The sequence below is a fragment of the Lepus europaeus genome, chromosome 7, assembly GCF_033115175.1.
Source record: "Lepus europaeus isolate LE1 chromosome 7, mLepTim1.pri, whole genome shotgun sequence".
NCBI classification, from domain to species: domain Eukaryota; kingdom Metazoa; phylum Chordata; class Mammalia; order Lagomorpha; family Leporidae; genus Lepus; species Lepus europaeus.
Window position 1 is genome coordinate 53,813,024 of NC_084833.1, and position 13,782 is coordinate 53,826,805.

General features: G+C 54.3%; 1 protein-coding gene across 1 annotated transcript in view; it reads left to right on the forward strand.

Annotated features, from left to right (window-relative positions):
- The window catches only part of GALNT18 (polypeptide N-acetylgalactosaminyltransferase 18), a 337,202-nt gene that overhangs the window by 224,982 nt on the left and 98,438 nt on the right, over positions 1 to 13,782 (forward strand). Inside the window, exons 4-5 of the mRNA XM_062198112.1 lie at positions 10,600 to 10,783; positions 12,329 to 12,526. Of these exons, the coding sequence (XP_062054096.1) occupies positions 10,600 to 10,783; positions 12,329 to 12,526 (382 nt within the window). The remainder of the gene's footprint in view (positions 1 to 10,599; positions 10,784 to 12,328; positions 12,527 to 13,782) is intronic.

A 13,782-nucleotide genomic window follows, 5' to 3' on the forward strand; every position in this document is an offset into this window, starting at 1 on the left:
TGGACAGCCCTGTCAGCTCTTCCCCACGTCACACACAAAAAGAGAAGCCAGCATTGAAATTCCAGTTGGCCTTTGGCTTGAGTGCCCAGGGTAACAGGGCCTTCCTGAGTGCCCGCACACAGCAATAGGAAGGCCTGGGCCAGGCGCTCCCGGAACCCCTTTGCATGGTGGAACACCCCCCCCCCCCCAGCTTGTCCTGGCGTGGATGCCACCTTCCCACAGGTGCTCTTTGTCAACACTCCCCGAGGCTTTTGGTCCCCCTGGGGGAGGCCCTGAGCTGGAACAGCCAGGGAGGGGGCAGCGGCGGCCTTGCCTGGACACAGCTGACGGCAGGGATCACCTGCAAGGGTTTTCTGCTGAGTCGTGTGGTTCCTGTGAAACGCATCAGAGAGCAGGAGTCGGAGCCCCACCAGTCACTCACGGTGTGGGAGCTGTCGCCACTCCTTTGGTTTACAGGGGTTTCTGTCTCACACAGCCCAGGGGGCGCACGAGGCTCTGGCCCTGCCCTGAGGCCCCTGAGTCTGAGGCCCTGGCTGATTTCTACGAGTCTATTATTCTCATTTCCATGTGCTGAGCTCCTCGAGCTGCTGTCCAAGCTTCAGACACAGGAAGGCTGTGGGGCAGAGGGAGCAAGGGCACAGTGTTCGGAGGCAGGCAGCTCTGGGTTTGAATCCTGCTCCTCCCTCACCTTCCGTGTCACTTGGGTTTTATTGAAAGTCTCTGGTTCCTGATTCTTTTTCCTCTCTCGTCGTGCGAAGAAGATAATAAAGGTCGCTGGAGCCAGGTTGCCTTGCTTTGCGGTCCGGCCCCGCCACCTTCCGTCTGAGCAAATCCTCTGCCCTCTCTGGAGCGGGGGTACATGCCACGACCCACCCGGCACAGTATTGTGGTTGTTGAGAGTGTTGAATGGGTAACATATAAAGTGGCTTCCGAACAGCCCGAGGCACGTGACAAGTACTAAGTAAGCAGCAGCTGTCAATCCCAGCCACCGCAGGGTGTCAGTGTGTGGGAATCTTGACCAGTGTTGGTCGCTCCCTATGTGTGTAATAATGCCTTGTTGTTGAATGAATGGAAAACAGATGGGATGGATTGATGCAAAGCATTGGGTGCAGTGCTTAGTAGAGGGGGAGACCCCACAGAACTGCAGCCTTGCTGTCCTGGGCACTAGAGCAGAGCTGGGGCTGACCCATGACATCGCCAGCTGACCAGTCGTGCATGTCCTATCCCAACTTCCCAACATACCATCAGGGACATGAGGTGGGAATGTTTACACCACAGTCATGGGCGAGCATTGCAAGTCGAGCCTGGCTTCAGAGACCCCCCCCCCCACACTCAGTTTGCCACGTCTATTTCTTGTGGGTTTTGTGGTCACTGATGCCCTACTGTGACACATAAGACCCAGAAACAGGTGCTGGTGCCTGGCAGCTGGCAATGCTGGGGCTTTCTTGAGCTCAGTAAGATTGAAATTAATCCTTGCAGCTTGCCGGGGAGACTGTAACCCTGTGTGCCTGGACCCCATAGCTATCCACAGGGCTCCTGCATGGAGCCTTGCTCCAGCTCCTCACCAGAAATGGCCAGCTCAGGCTTCCAGAGTACAGAGAAGAATGGATGGCCATTCCAAACCTCCTGCGGTGTCCGTTGGCTTTGAAGAAAAGCAGCGATTAGGAGAGCTGGGCAGAAGTGCAGCTGTTCAGTGTGGCAGACAGAAGAATGAGCCCAAGGAAGGCATCTGTAAACCGCCCAGAACTTGCAAGCTTGCCTGGAGTGATCTTAGCAGGCAAGGAGCGCAGAAAGCAAGAGGCTACCCGGGAGCTCTCAGGACTCGAGCGGGTCTCTCGTCCTGGGACCCCAGCTGTCCCACGGGGTCACCATCATCATCAGCAGTAGCATTAGAGTCCAGAGCACCTGCTCTAGATCCTTCATGGGCGAGGTGGGGGTGGACACCTTTCTTTTTTAGCTCCCATACGATGTGCACGACCAACCAAGTTTGACAACCATTGCATCCTTAGGAATCATCACTCTTTTAAAGAGTGTTGACAAAGCATTGGTGTTTCAGTGCCCTAAATGGCTTTAGAGGAAAGCCAGTTAATCTTCTGATCCGAGGAAGACCAGCTACTTTTCACCCTTAAAGGAATTCACAGAAATGTGCAGAGCTTCTTTTTGCTTTGTTTTGTTTTGTTTTGTTTTTGACAGGCAGAGTGGACAGTGAGAGAGAGAGAGAGAGAGAGACAGAGACAGAGACAGAGAGAGAGATCTTCCTTTGCTGTTGGTTCACCCTCCAATGGCTGCCACGGCCAGCGCGCTGCGGCAGGGGCACCGCGCTGATCCAAAGGCAGGAGCCAGGTGCTTCTCCTGGTATCCCATGCGAGTGCAGGGCCCAAGCACTTGGGCCATCCTCCACTGCACTCCCGGGCCATAGCAGAGAGCTGGCCTGGAAGAGGAGCAACCGGGACAGAATCCGGCACCCCGACCGGGACTGGAACCTGTGTGCCGGCGCCACAGGTGGAGGATTAACCTATTGAGCTGTGGTGCCGGCCCAGAGCTTCTAATCTTTAAATGAGCACCACGGGAGACTAGCAGTTGGTACTGGGGTGGGGCAGGGTGTTCACAGCCTTTTCTCCGGAGCAGCTAGAGGGAGGAGTGGCAACACCATCTTCCTGGCTGGTCTCTGGAGACAGCATGCATGTAGGGAAGAGGGGCATGGCCAGAGGGAGACCCAAGCAGTGGCCCCTGCAGAGGACAGCCTGGGGACTACAGGGACAGCCAGCACCCCAGACCAAAATGACCACGCAGAGAGATGAAAAGCAACCAAACGTGAAGGATCTGCCATGGAGAGGAGCAGGCTGGAGCCAATGGATGTGGGCAAGTGACAGGAGAAAAACTAACCATGCAAGTGTCCTGTTGCAGATGGGATCTGAATCCCAGTAAGGACGGGAACCGTGCCTGTTCCTGTAGGAGCGCCTGTTCTCACCTGGGTACTAAGCTGATCTTTTCCTTAGTTTCCATTGTGTCTTAGCCTGCCTTCCATTAACAAAATAGCCGCTATCGGGTGATGTACAGAGAAGAGAGGTGCATTTGGCTCACAATCTGGAGGCCGGCACGTTCAAGGGCATGGGGTAGGCATCAGCTTGGCGTCAGGATAGGGCCTCTCACTGCATCATCACATGGCAAAAGGCCACGCGTGGTGAGACAGAACCCCTGCTAGCTCCGGCCTCTCTCCCTCCTCTTACCCCCCCCCCACTGCTGCCAGCAGGGGGCCCTACTCATGCTTTCATCTACTCCTAATTACCTCCCAAAGGCCACACTCCGAATGCCATCCATGTATGAATTTGGGGATTAAGTTTGCAAAGCATGAACTTTCAGGGGACACCCTTAAACCAAAGCAAGTCTCAACTAAGCTTCGCTACCCCTTAGCGTCTTATGGGGAGCTCACTGGAAATTCAGATTCTCTGACACCACCCTTCGAAAATCAAATTCTGAATCAAACTCCTCGTAGGCTGGGGTCCCGGGCCCTGGTCTTTTACCCAGCTGGTTCTCAGGCAGGCCAGCTTTCGCACAACATAGGGGTGATGGGCTCTGGGACCCTGGTCTTTTACCCAGCTGGTTCTTATGCAGGCCAGCTTTCTCACAACATAGGGGTGATGGGCTCTGGGGACAGACTGATTGATTTGAACCCTGTCTCTTGGGTCACATTGTGCCTTGGTTTCCTTGTCTTCACAACAGAGCAATGACCATACTAGCCGTGTCATCGTTATTGTAATAATAATGATTGGGGTGTTGGAGGGAGTAAATGAAATACAGTCATGTGCCCAGTAAGGATATCTGGGTCAGTGAGGGACCAGATAGGCAACCGTGGAGCAATAGGCTATGTCTTGTGGCCTAGGTGTGTACCAGGCTGTACCGCCTGTGTTTGTGGAAGTCACTCCATGATTCTGCACAACGGCGCAATTGCCTAATGATGCGTTTCTGAGAACATAGCCCCCACCATTAAGCACTGCACAACTGTGCATACAAAATGCTGAGAATAATGGCTCGTATATCCTTTTATTGTTATTTATTGTATTACATGTTAGCCAGTTAATGCAGAGATGTGGCAGTAGTGGAAAATAGACCCAATATCTTGCAATTAAGTCATCATACACACACACACACACACACACCATGCATGTAGATCGAGGGTTGAAAGTCCACATGTTTTCGAGAACCAGGTCAGAGGGCAGTGCCTGCGGGGGCCCATGGTGCCCTGGGGAGTGAATGACACCGTGGTTTGGTTTCACTGGAAGCAGATTCTGAGATAGGATGTGGGGCCAAGTCACTTATCTGATAGATGGTCCAAGGACCAGTAGTGAGGGCAGGAAGATGTCAGACGGAAAAAGAAAAACACTGATATCTTAGGCATAGGTGAACAGGGGCTGTCCCTAGAGCCAGAGCTCCATCCTCCTGGGAACCTGCCTCAGCACCATCCAGCCTGAGGTTGGGGAAGCTGGGACACATTCGTTCCCTGGGGCTGCTGTAATTCGGCACTGTGAACTGAGTGTCTTACACACAGAAATCGTCCCATAGTTCTGGAGGCCAGATGTACAAAACGAGGTGTCAGCTAGACCATGGGAGAGAATCCATCCCACGCCTCTCTCCCAGCTGCTGGGGGTTCATTGTGTCCTTGGCTCATCATTTGGCATTCTCCTTATGTGTGTGTGTGTGTGTGTGTCCAGTTGTCCCCTTTGAATACGGACACCAGTCATATTGGACTAAGTGTCAATGCTACTCCAGCCTGACCTCATATTAACTAATTATATCTACCTTGACCCTATTTCCAGTAGGGTCACCTTCTGATGCATTGGGGAATAGCACTTCAACATGAATTTTTGCAGGACACAGTTCAAGCCATACCTGGGGTACTCACTCCCCAACTCCTACCCTTGAATGATTGAGATCTATTTCTGTGGATGGCCACAGCTCAGCACCTTTCCCCCTGCCCCCCTCCCCCACCACAAGCCATTTCAACAGTGGGAAAAATGAAGACTCCATCAGGACCACGTCTTGGTTCAGGCTGCAGTAACAGAACCCCGTAGACCAGAGGCTTACAGACGAGCTCGCTGAGGTCCTTGTGATGAGAGCAGTGACCCTGCATAGTAAAAGTGTCCCCTCCCAAATTCGCCTGTTGGTCATGTGTTAAGATGGGGGCCTTCAAGAGGTGATTCAGCCACGAGGGCTGCTTCCTTGTTGATGGGATGAGGGCCCCTAGAGAAGCGTTCAGTTAGCTCACCTTGGTGGGAGGATGCAGCCCGGAGGTCCTCACCACGCCCCACGTGCCGGTGCCTTGATCTTGGGCTTCCCAGGCTCCAGAACTGCAGGGACATAAATTTCTGCTCTTTGTGTATTGTGCAGTCTCAGGTGTTAGCACAAGCAATCCACCCTCGTCTCCCAAATTATCTCCCAAAGCTGCACCCCACCCAATACCGTCCCATGGGGTACAACTGCAACACTGACATTCAGTTCATTGCAAAGACTGTCTTGTTCCCAGCTGTAGTTGCAGTGGCCATATCAGTACCTGGTACAAAGTAAATGCTCAATATTTGCTCAATGAATGAATGGTTGAGTGGCCTCACCCTCTACTTCCTTACGCAAGCCCAGAGCAGATGTGGGAAATGACGCCTGAACGGGGAGGGGAAGAGGAGGAGCTGCCCTGTTCCCCACAGCAGACCGGGCCTCCTGCAAAGTGCCCGGCCGCTGCCTTCCAAGGTGCAAAGTTCCCCTGAGCATCAACTTCCTTGTCCTCAGGTTACCTCTGTGCATGAGCTCCGGGTGTTGCACGCAGGGTGTGGATCAGATACCAGCGTGTGTCGCCAGACCCTCCTGCTCAGCCTGCGTTCTGCGCTCTGCTTCGTGGGGCTGGCCCCGAGGAGCTCCAGCTTTTCCTGGGGGCAGAGCAAGGGGCGTCTCTGTGGAGGAGAGAAGGGCTCTGTGTGACAGCACCGGCGAATGCCTGACTGTTCCTGGGCCTGGAAGCCGGAAGCTGTGTGAGCAGGCACAGGGCCGCCCTGAGTGGAGGCGCTGCCCCGGGGTGTGGACTGGCCTGCAGCCCCCTTAGAGGCTACGGTGTGTTGTGAATACAGCTTCTGTGCCTGCTGGCTCGCGGAGGTCTTTCAGAGGCCAGCAGAGCGGGGATTTGGGGACAGTAGGAGGGGCTGCAGGGGCCGCACAAGCAGGAGGACGCTTGGCCCCGGGCAGGGTGCAAATTGTGTTTCTCTGTCAGCACTGCCATGACAGCTTGCTTTGGCTCTCAATCTAGCAAAGTCGCAAAGGACAGACCCGCTGTCTCCTCTCCCCAGCACATTAAAAGAAGCACAAAATGCACCTTCCCCATTCTTTTTTTTTTTTTTTTTTTTTTTTTTTTAGACAGGCAGAGTTAGACAGTGAGAGAGAGAGAGAGAAGGGTCTTCCTTTTCTGTTGGTTCACCCCACCCCACCCCACCCCGCAAGTGGCCGCTATGGCCGGAGTGCTGTGCCGATCCGAAGCCAGGAGCCAGGTGCTTCTCCTGGTCTCCCATGCGGGTGCAGGGCCCAAGCACTTGAGCCATCCTCAACTGCACTCCCGGGCCACAGCAGAGAGCTGGCCTGGAAGAGGGGCAACTGGGACAGACTCCAGCACCCCAACTGGGACTAGAACCCGGGGTGCCGGCGCCGCAGGTGGAGGATTAGCCTAGTGAGCCACGGCGCCGGCCCTTCCCCATTCTTTCCACAACTAAATTCCTGTCTGTCCTGTCCAAACACTTTATTTACATTGTTTATAGCTATTTCTAAACATTAAAGTTAGCTTACGTAGGAAAATATGTGAAATTCAATGCAGGTTTTAAACTGAAAAAAATAAATAAATCTTCTGCAAAGGTGGGGAAGCAAAAATGCTGGTAGAACCCTGTGATTAGTTGTTAGTCTTTGAGCTTCCTGGCAGGCTTAGCAAGAAGGCAAACAAGATGGATCTTGTACTTGTGTTTAGGAATGAGGGAAAACCCATGTTCGCCATGTTTTTTGGAGCTAAGTTGTAACAGGTAGTTTAAATAGATGAGGTGGTTAACAGCCAATATAAATTGTATACAACAGCCAATGTCTTAGAGAATAATTCTCCCGCAAATACAGAAGTTCTTGTAAGAGCGTTCTTTCTTACTTTGGCATTGAGCAAAGATTGAAGGAAAACTTGCAAACCTAATTAAATAAAGGTCCTTTGCAAAGGCTGAGCTCGTATCACCCAGGGTATTTCAAAACCTTTTTCTTGCTTGGTTTTTCTTTTCTTTCTTTTAAGCCCAGTTCTTTGGTCGGGGTTAGAGAAACCCTCTCTTCTAATCAGGAGCACATGTTTGGGATGCAGCTGACTGGGGACAGAAGCTCGCAGGATCCGATGCCCCAGAAACCTGCAGTATAGCTCACTGCTAACAGAGGCCACAGGTACGAAGTGGCAGACAGCTCCTACAAGAAGCAAAACCTTGCACCTCTTGCTGACGCCTTGCAAGCTGGTTTTTCTGCGTCTAACTTTGTTTCCTAGGCATCAGGAGTTCGGTATTCCCTGAGCTGCCACAGCACACCAGTACTCCAGACACTCGGGGTTGAGCCTTTGTGTGGAGGTGGCACACAGCAGCTCCTGGTTGGCTCCAGGCTGGGATCGCTGGGCAGCTCGTCTCTGCTGTCTGTGGTGCCGGGGTGTCAGCCGCCAGCTCCACCAGGGCTGGACCATCCCAGATGTCCTCACTCACAGGAGTGGGACTCAGTGGGGGTGGGCACAAGTCTCCAGGTGGCTCCCAGACAGGCTGATGCTGTGATGACTGGGGACGCCTGGGTCTCTCATGCTCTAGGAGGCTGGCCCAGGCTTCCTTAGTCTTTGGGTAGCCAGACAGTAAAAACACAACCTGCATCCTGGAACTTGCCCAGGGTCCCTCCTGCTGTATCCTGTCCTGCCACAGGACTAGCCCAGATTCACTGTGCAACGCCCTTACAAGAGACAAGGGCGTGAATTCAGGGAGGTGGGATCCACCTGGGAGCAGTCATCCATGGCTGGCTCCCGCCAGTGCCTCAGTCACAGCGACCCCTACTGGCAGAGATCTGGTCTGAGAGTCTGCACTGCGGGGAGAGCCAAGGGAGACGGAGCTGTAGGTCAGGTCACTTGGCAGGAGCACCATTCTCACTCCAATTGCTGTGTACTCACCACTTTACGGCCACCATCCAAAGCCTGAATGTTGGGCTTTATGAGTTCTATTTGGATTCTCGAAAAGGATCTATAAGGGATGGACCTCTGCAGCGATGAGACCGTAAATGTTTTAAGACGCTTCCTAACAATCATGCCTGGAGACCGTGAGGCAGTGAGGGGCTGACGTCCTGACAGCAGGAAGACAGCAGCCTCTGCAGTCAGCTCCAACAACCGGAGATCACAAGGTCGTTTTCCTGTGGGCTAAAGTGAGATAATACAGCATGCTAGTGCAGCCCAGAAGTGAGCTGAGTTTTCTACGGGCTGGAGAGAGAACACTCAACACTGGTCCCTGCTTAGGACAAGGGTTGCACTGCTTAAAGGCCACATGCTCCTCACTTTTGCGGAAGCTGGGAAGCCAGGAGGACCAGAGAACAATGACGCCTGAGAGCAGACTCGGGGCACACAGCATCGTGCCACCAGGGAAGCAGTGTGAATCTTTAAGAAGAGTTAGTTCAGTAGGAAATGTTTTGGCTGCAAGCACACGTGTGCAAACACACACACACACATACATATACACACACACATCCTCGAAGGTACAGGATGAAGGAAACCTGACTTAGTAGCAGCACGTTAAAAAAAAAAAATGATGGGGCACCAGCACTGTGACACAGCAGGTTAAGCCACTGCTCCTGATGCCAGAATCCCACACTGGAATGCTGGTTCAAGTCCCAGCTGCTCCACTTCTGGACAGATTTCCTGCTGATGAACCTTGGAAGGCAGCAAAATGTGTCCCAAGTGCTTGGTTTCATGGGAGACCAGGATGGGAGTTCTTGGCTTTGGCTTGGCCCAGACCTCACCATTGTGGGCTTTTCTGGAGTGAACCAGTGAATGAAAGATCTCTGTCTCTCTATCTCTAGGTCTCTCCCTCTTCCTGTGTCCCTCTGCCATTCAAATAAATTAAAAAAAAAAAAGTGATGATATATATGTCCAGTAACTTCATTTGTGTCAAAAGTAGGCAAAGTTGATTCAACCTTGGCCTATGATAATAGAAACATAGATTCTAGAGAAAGGAGGTGATTCGTTCTCTCTGCTCTACATGGCTCAATTTCTTTCAGAAGTCTTAGGTCAATGTCTGTGTGTATGATTTAAAAAGTTAAGTGAGAAACTAACAGACTTAGAGGGAAGTTCAACATGGTCCAAGAATTTGAAGTGTACGACGAGAGGAAATAGAAGGAGGAACTGAAGAGCCTTGACAGGGAAATCTCAGCAAGGGTGGAGCCCGGTCTTCCCCTCGTAAGGGCAGCTACATGGCAGAGGGACTTGTTCTGTCCTCCACCAAGGCCCAGCAGACTAACGAGTGGAAGCTTGATGGACTCTGGCGTGTGGAGTCAAAAGAAGGAAGAACACCCCATGGGAGGTGGCCCAGCTCCAGGTGGACTGCGCGGAATTCCCTGTTAGTGCAGGGGCTGGGTGGCCGCTCAGCAGAACAGGCAGAGGTTCACACCTCGAGACGGGAAGTTGGCTCAAGCTGCACTCTGAGCCCCTGTGCAGCTACACAGGCTCTTGCCTCCACTGCCACGAGGAACGGAAGGAGTGTGGCTGCTGAGCCCTCACTTGCTGAGGCCGGTTTCTGTCTCGGCAAGGCTGGGTTATAGTTGGGAAGAAGCAGGGGCATAGCTGCGTGGCCGGGCCCAGCTACAGTGGGCCACCACCCAACGCCATGTGCTTGCAGCTCCTGGTGGTGCCGTTCCTGCCAAGGTGGAGGTCGCGGGCTGTGGTCTTGGCAGACAGAGCCAAGCATTATGGGAAAGGCTGATGAAGACCCTGGAAAGGAGGAGGCAGCAAAGCTACAGAGGAGAAGCCGTGCTTTCCCAGTCATTAGACTCAGACTAACACTGGACTTCTGCGTGACACCACAGAAGCTAATAAACCCCCTGAACCCCCATTTTCCATTGTGAAGACTAAGTAGATGGTAGGGGGTGGGCCGTGGGTGCCTTGGTTTGGATGCCTGCATCCCATATCAAAGTGCCTTGGTCAAGTCTGGCTCCTCCGCTTCGCACCCAGCTTCCTGCTGATGTACACCTGGGAGACGCAGATTGAGTATCGGGATCCTGGCGTTGGCCTGACCCGGCACTGGATGTAGCTGGTCTTTGGGGAGTGAACCAGCAGTCTCCGTCTCTGTGTGTCTCCACGTTTCAGATACAGTGTGAGGCAGGTGACCGTGTGTGCTGCTGGAGTTCAGCGCCTGCTGGGTTCCCCTTTGAAGGTGAGCTTCGCCGGCCACCGTGGGGGACGCCGGGGAAGTCCCAGGCAGGGGCGTGGGCCCTGCAGCCTCCAGCTCACCCTAGAAGCGTGAATGCTTCGCTTGCCCACTTTGCCCTGGCTCCCCCTGTGCTCAGGGTACCTTTTCTCCCTCACAGAGGAGCTGAAGGAGAGGCTGACGGAATACGTGGACAAGGTGAACAGCCAGAAGCCCGGCTTTATCAAAGTGGTACGCCACAGCAAGCAGGAAGGCCTCATCCGCGCCAGGGTCAGCGGCTGGAGGGTGGCCACCGCCCCCGTGGTGGCCCTCTTCGACGCCCACGTGGAGTTTAATGTGGGCTGGTAAGTGCCCCTTGGGGGAGGAGAAGGACTCCCAGGGAGGCGAGGGGCTTCAGCTGAAAGGGCTGCAAAGCATGCTGGGACCTCAGTCATGGGCTAGAGGCAGGGAGGAAATTCTGGGAAGAGGTGAGATGTGGGTGTGAGTGACCCAGGCAGCAGGGGTCAACACACACAGTGCCCAGGGAGTGTGGTGACATCAGATGAGACATTGGCTGGCGTGGTCCTTGGGGAGGTATGGCTGGGGAGGGAGGCACTAGCCAAGAGTAGAGTGTACCTTCCCGGCCAAGCACAGGGCTCTCCAACACACAGCAACAGCAGAGCTGGGCCAGATGAGGGACTGACGCCCAGCCTCACAGCCAGGGCCAGACCAGGTGGGCGGGGGTGGCCTGATGTTGTCATAGCTACCCTGGGTGTCCCCCGGTTGCCAGGCCAGAGGGTGCAGCTAAACTCAGGTCTTTTCTTCCTATTGGCAGACTTAAGACTTAGCAGACCTTTCCACTGGCCAGGGCTGCTAGCTGCTGGCTGGGGCAAGAGAGCTGATAAAAGCCGCAGCACCTGCAGCTGAGCTGGGAGAGGCATCCAGCTGACACCCATGCAGGGCTGAAGGGCCTGGTGCAGCCACTGTGTGTGGCTCTGCCTGGCTGTGGGAGGCACAGGCGCTGGAGACGGCCATGCACACAAGTAGGTTTCCATTCTTTACACCGATATGCCTGATGGCCCCAGGGTCGGCCCTCCTTGTCAGGCTCCACCACATCAGCCTCTGCCTCCCATGAGTAGAGGAGGAGGGCGCTCGGGCAGGAAGGAGTAGCAGGGCATGCACACAGCCTGGGCTGGGTTCTGGCATAACAGGCTCAAATTAAGGATGCAACACAGCCATTTTTTAGAGTTGAAGTCTCTGCTTGCCATTTGTGACTATTTAAAAAGCATTTTCATTGGATTTATGGCCAGAATAGGAGAGGGACACTTACTATTTCAAGCTGATTTGAATAAACAATTATGCACCAAATGTATTATTAATGAGAAGTTTATCATTCCCGTCTCCAAACACATTACTCACCTACTGCCTGCACAGGCCTCCTGGCTCCCTGGGAAAGCCCAGATGCCCCCTCTCGTTGGGCAGTTTAGGGACACGTGGGGTGTACAGGGTGGCACTGCCCCAGCTGGCATTGCCCTATTGGTGGACGGAGGTTTGTTACCTTCAGGTCCCTGCCACCCTCAGATGGTTGCCCTGAATCTTAGCCAAAGCAGGTAGAAAGCAGCTTGCCCTGGAAGCTCATGTCTGTTCCTTTCTTCTTGTTTTTCTTTTTTAAGTCTTCGTATGCTTTTTCTAGTGGACAAGCAGGCTGGAATAAGAACCCCTCAACTAAGCCCTGCACGTCTTGAGGGACTACCCTGCTGACCCGGAAGTCCTCGGGTGGATGGGGAGGGGGCTCGTTCCCAGGTGTTCCTTCCTCTTCTGGCGGGGGAACCAGCTTCTGGGAGTGCTCCCTGGTTGCTGTCCACCTCAGCAGCAGCTAGCCACCTTTCTCCTCGCTCTCTCCTGCGCAGGGCGGAACCCGTGCTCACCCGCATCAAGGAGAACCGGAAGCGGATCATCTCGCCCTCCTTTGATAACATCAAGTACGACAACTTTGAGATCGAGGAGTACCCGCTGGCCGCCCAGGGCTTTGACTGGGAGCTGTGGTGCCGCTACCTGAACCCCCCGAAGGCCTGGTGGAAGCTGGAGAACTCCACAGCCCCCATCAGGTAAAGCAGCCTTGCCCGGGGCACGGAGAGCCCAGCCCTTCTTGTTGGGTCTGCAGCCCCCCGCGGCGGGGATGGCAGGGGCGGGAGGTAGACAGGAACTGGCCTGGTCCTCCCTCACTGCTCACAGCCTCCGGTGGTCTCTCGTAAAAGCGCCAGCCACCCAGAATCCGCTCCCAGCCTCAGAGTTCCTCATTCCCACACATCACTGTGGGAGGCCCGCCAGGTGCCCACAGCCGGCGCCCTGCTAAGGATCTAGAGCGACTGCCGCTCGGTTCGGGTTCCCAAGGCCTGGAGGCCAGTGAAGGCAGACAAAATTCGCAGGAATAAAAAATCGTTCTACCATGCAGGTGGAAACTGCAGGGAAAGCGGGGAGACCCTTTCAGATGGGGTGGCGTTGGTAGCTTGCTTTTCAGGGCGAGCAGGAGGAGAGAGCTTGCGGAACGGGCACCCATGTGTCACGTTCAGGGACGCAGAGAGGTTGGAAGGGACTAGAAGGAGGAATGGGAGCCGTGCAGCCCAGGACAACGCTGGAGGGGCGGCGAGGCAAGCCCAGACCCTGCAGGACCCTGTCTACCTTGGTGAGGCGAAAGTTTTTCCCGCGTAGAACTCAGACATGAGTGCCTTCAGGGTGCATTTTAAAGATCCCAACTCTTTCTTCTTTTTCTGCTACTTCCCAGCCTCCCCTGTTTCTCCCCCATGCAGCTTCAGCCTGCACAGGTCAGGATTCCTGGAGCAGCCACCCCCACGAGCCCTTATTTTTGTCCGTTTTGTGGTGGGGGGCTGGGCAGGTGTCTTTATGCTCCCTTGCAAAGTCCCTCCGCAAACCAAAGACAGCTCAGGGGACAGGCAGTCCCTGGAGTGAGAGTGAGAAGACACTGGAACCTGATGCTGCTCTGTGTTCTGTCCTGGGAAAGATGACAAAAAATGTGAGTAGGCGATTTTTAGAGGAGATCACGTTCTTCTTGGCTGGAAGGAAAAATCCAGTCATACTCAAAAGTGAGCGGATGAGCACCCCACTTAGAGACCCTTAACTCTCCTGGGCTTCCCTCCCTTGCCACCTCTGTTGGGCCCCTGCGGTGCTTTTGTGCTGCGAAGCATTCGCTGGGAGCCTGCTATGTACCAGGCCTTTGTACACAGATGGTCTCATCCTGACCTGTGCCATCCCAGATTTACGCGATGAGAGCAAGACTGGGACAAGAGAGTGGCTCTGCCCGAGGCTCTGGGCGGTGGAGCCGGGGTCGCCCAGGTCAGCCGGA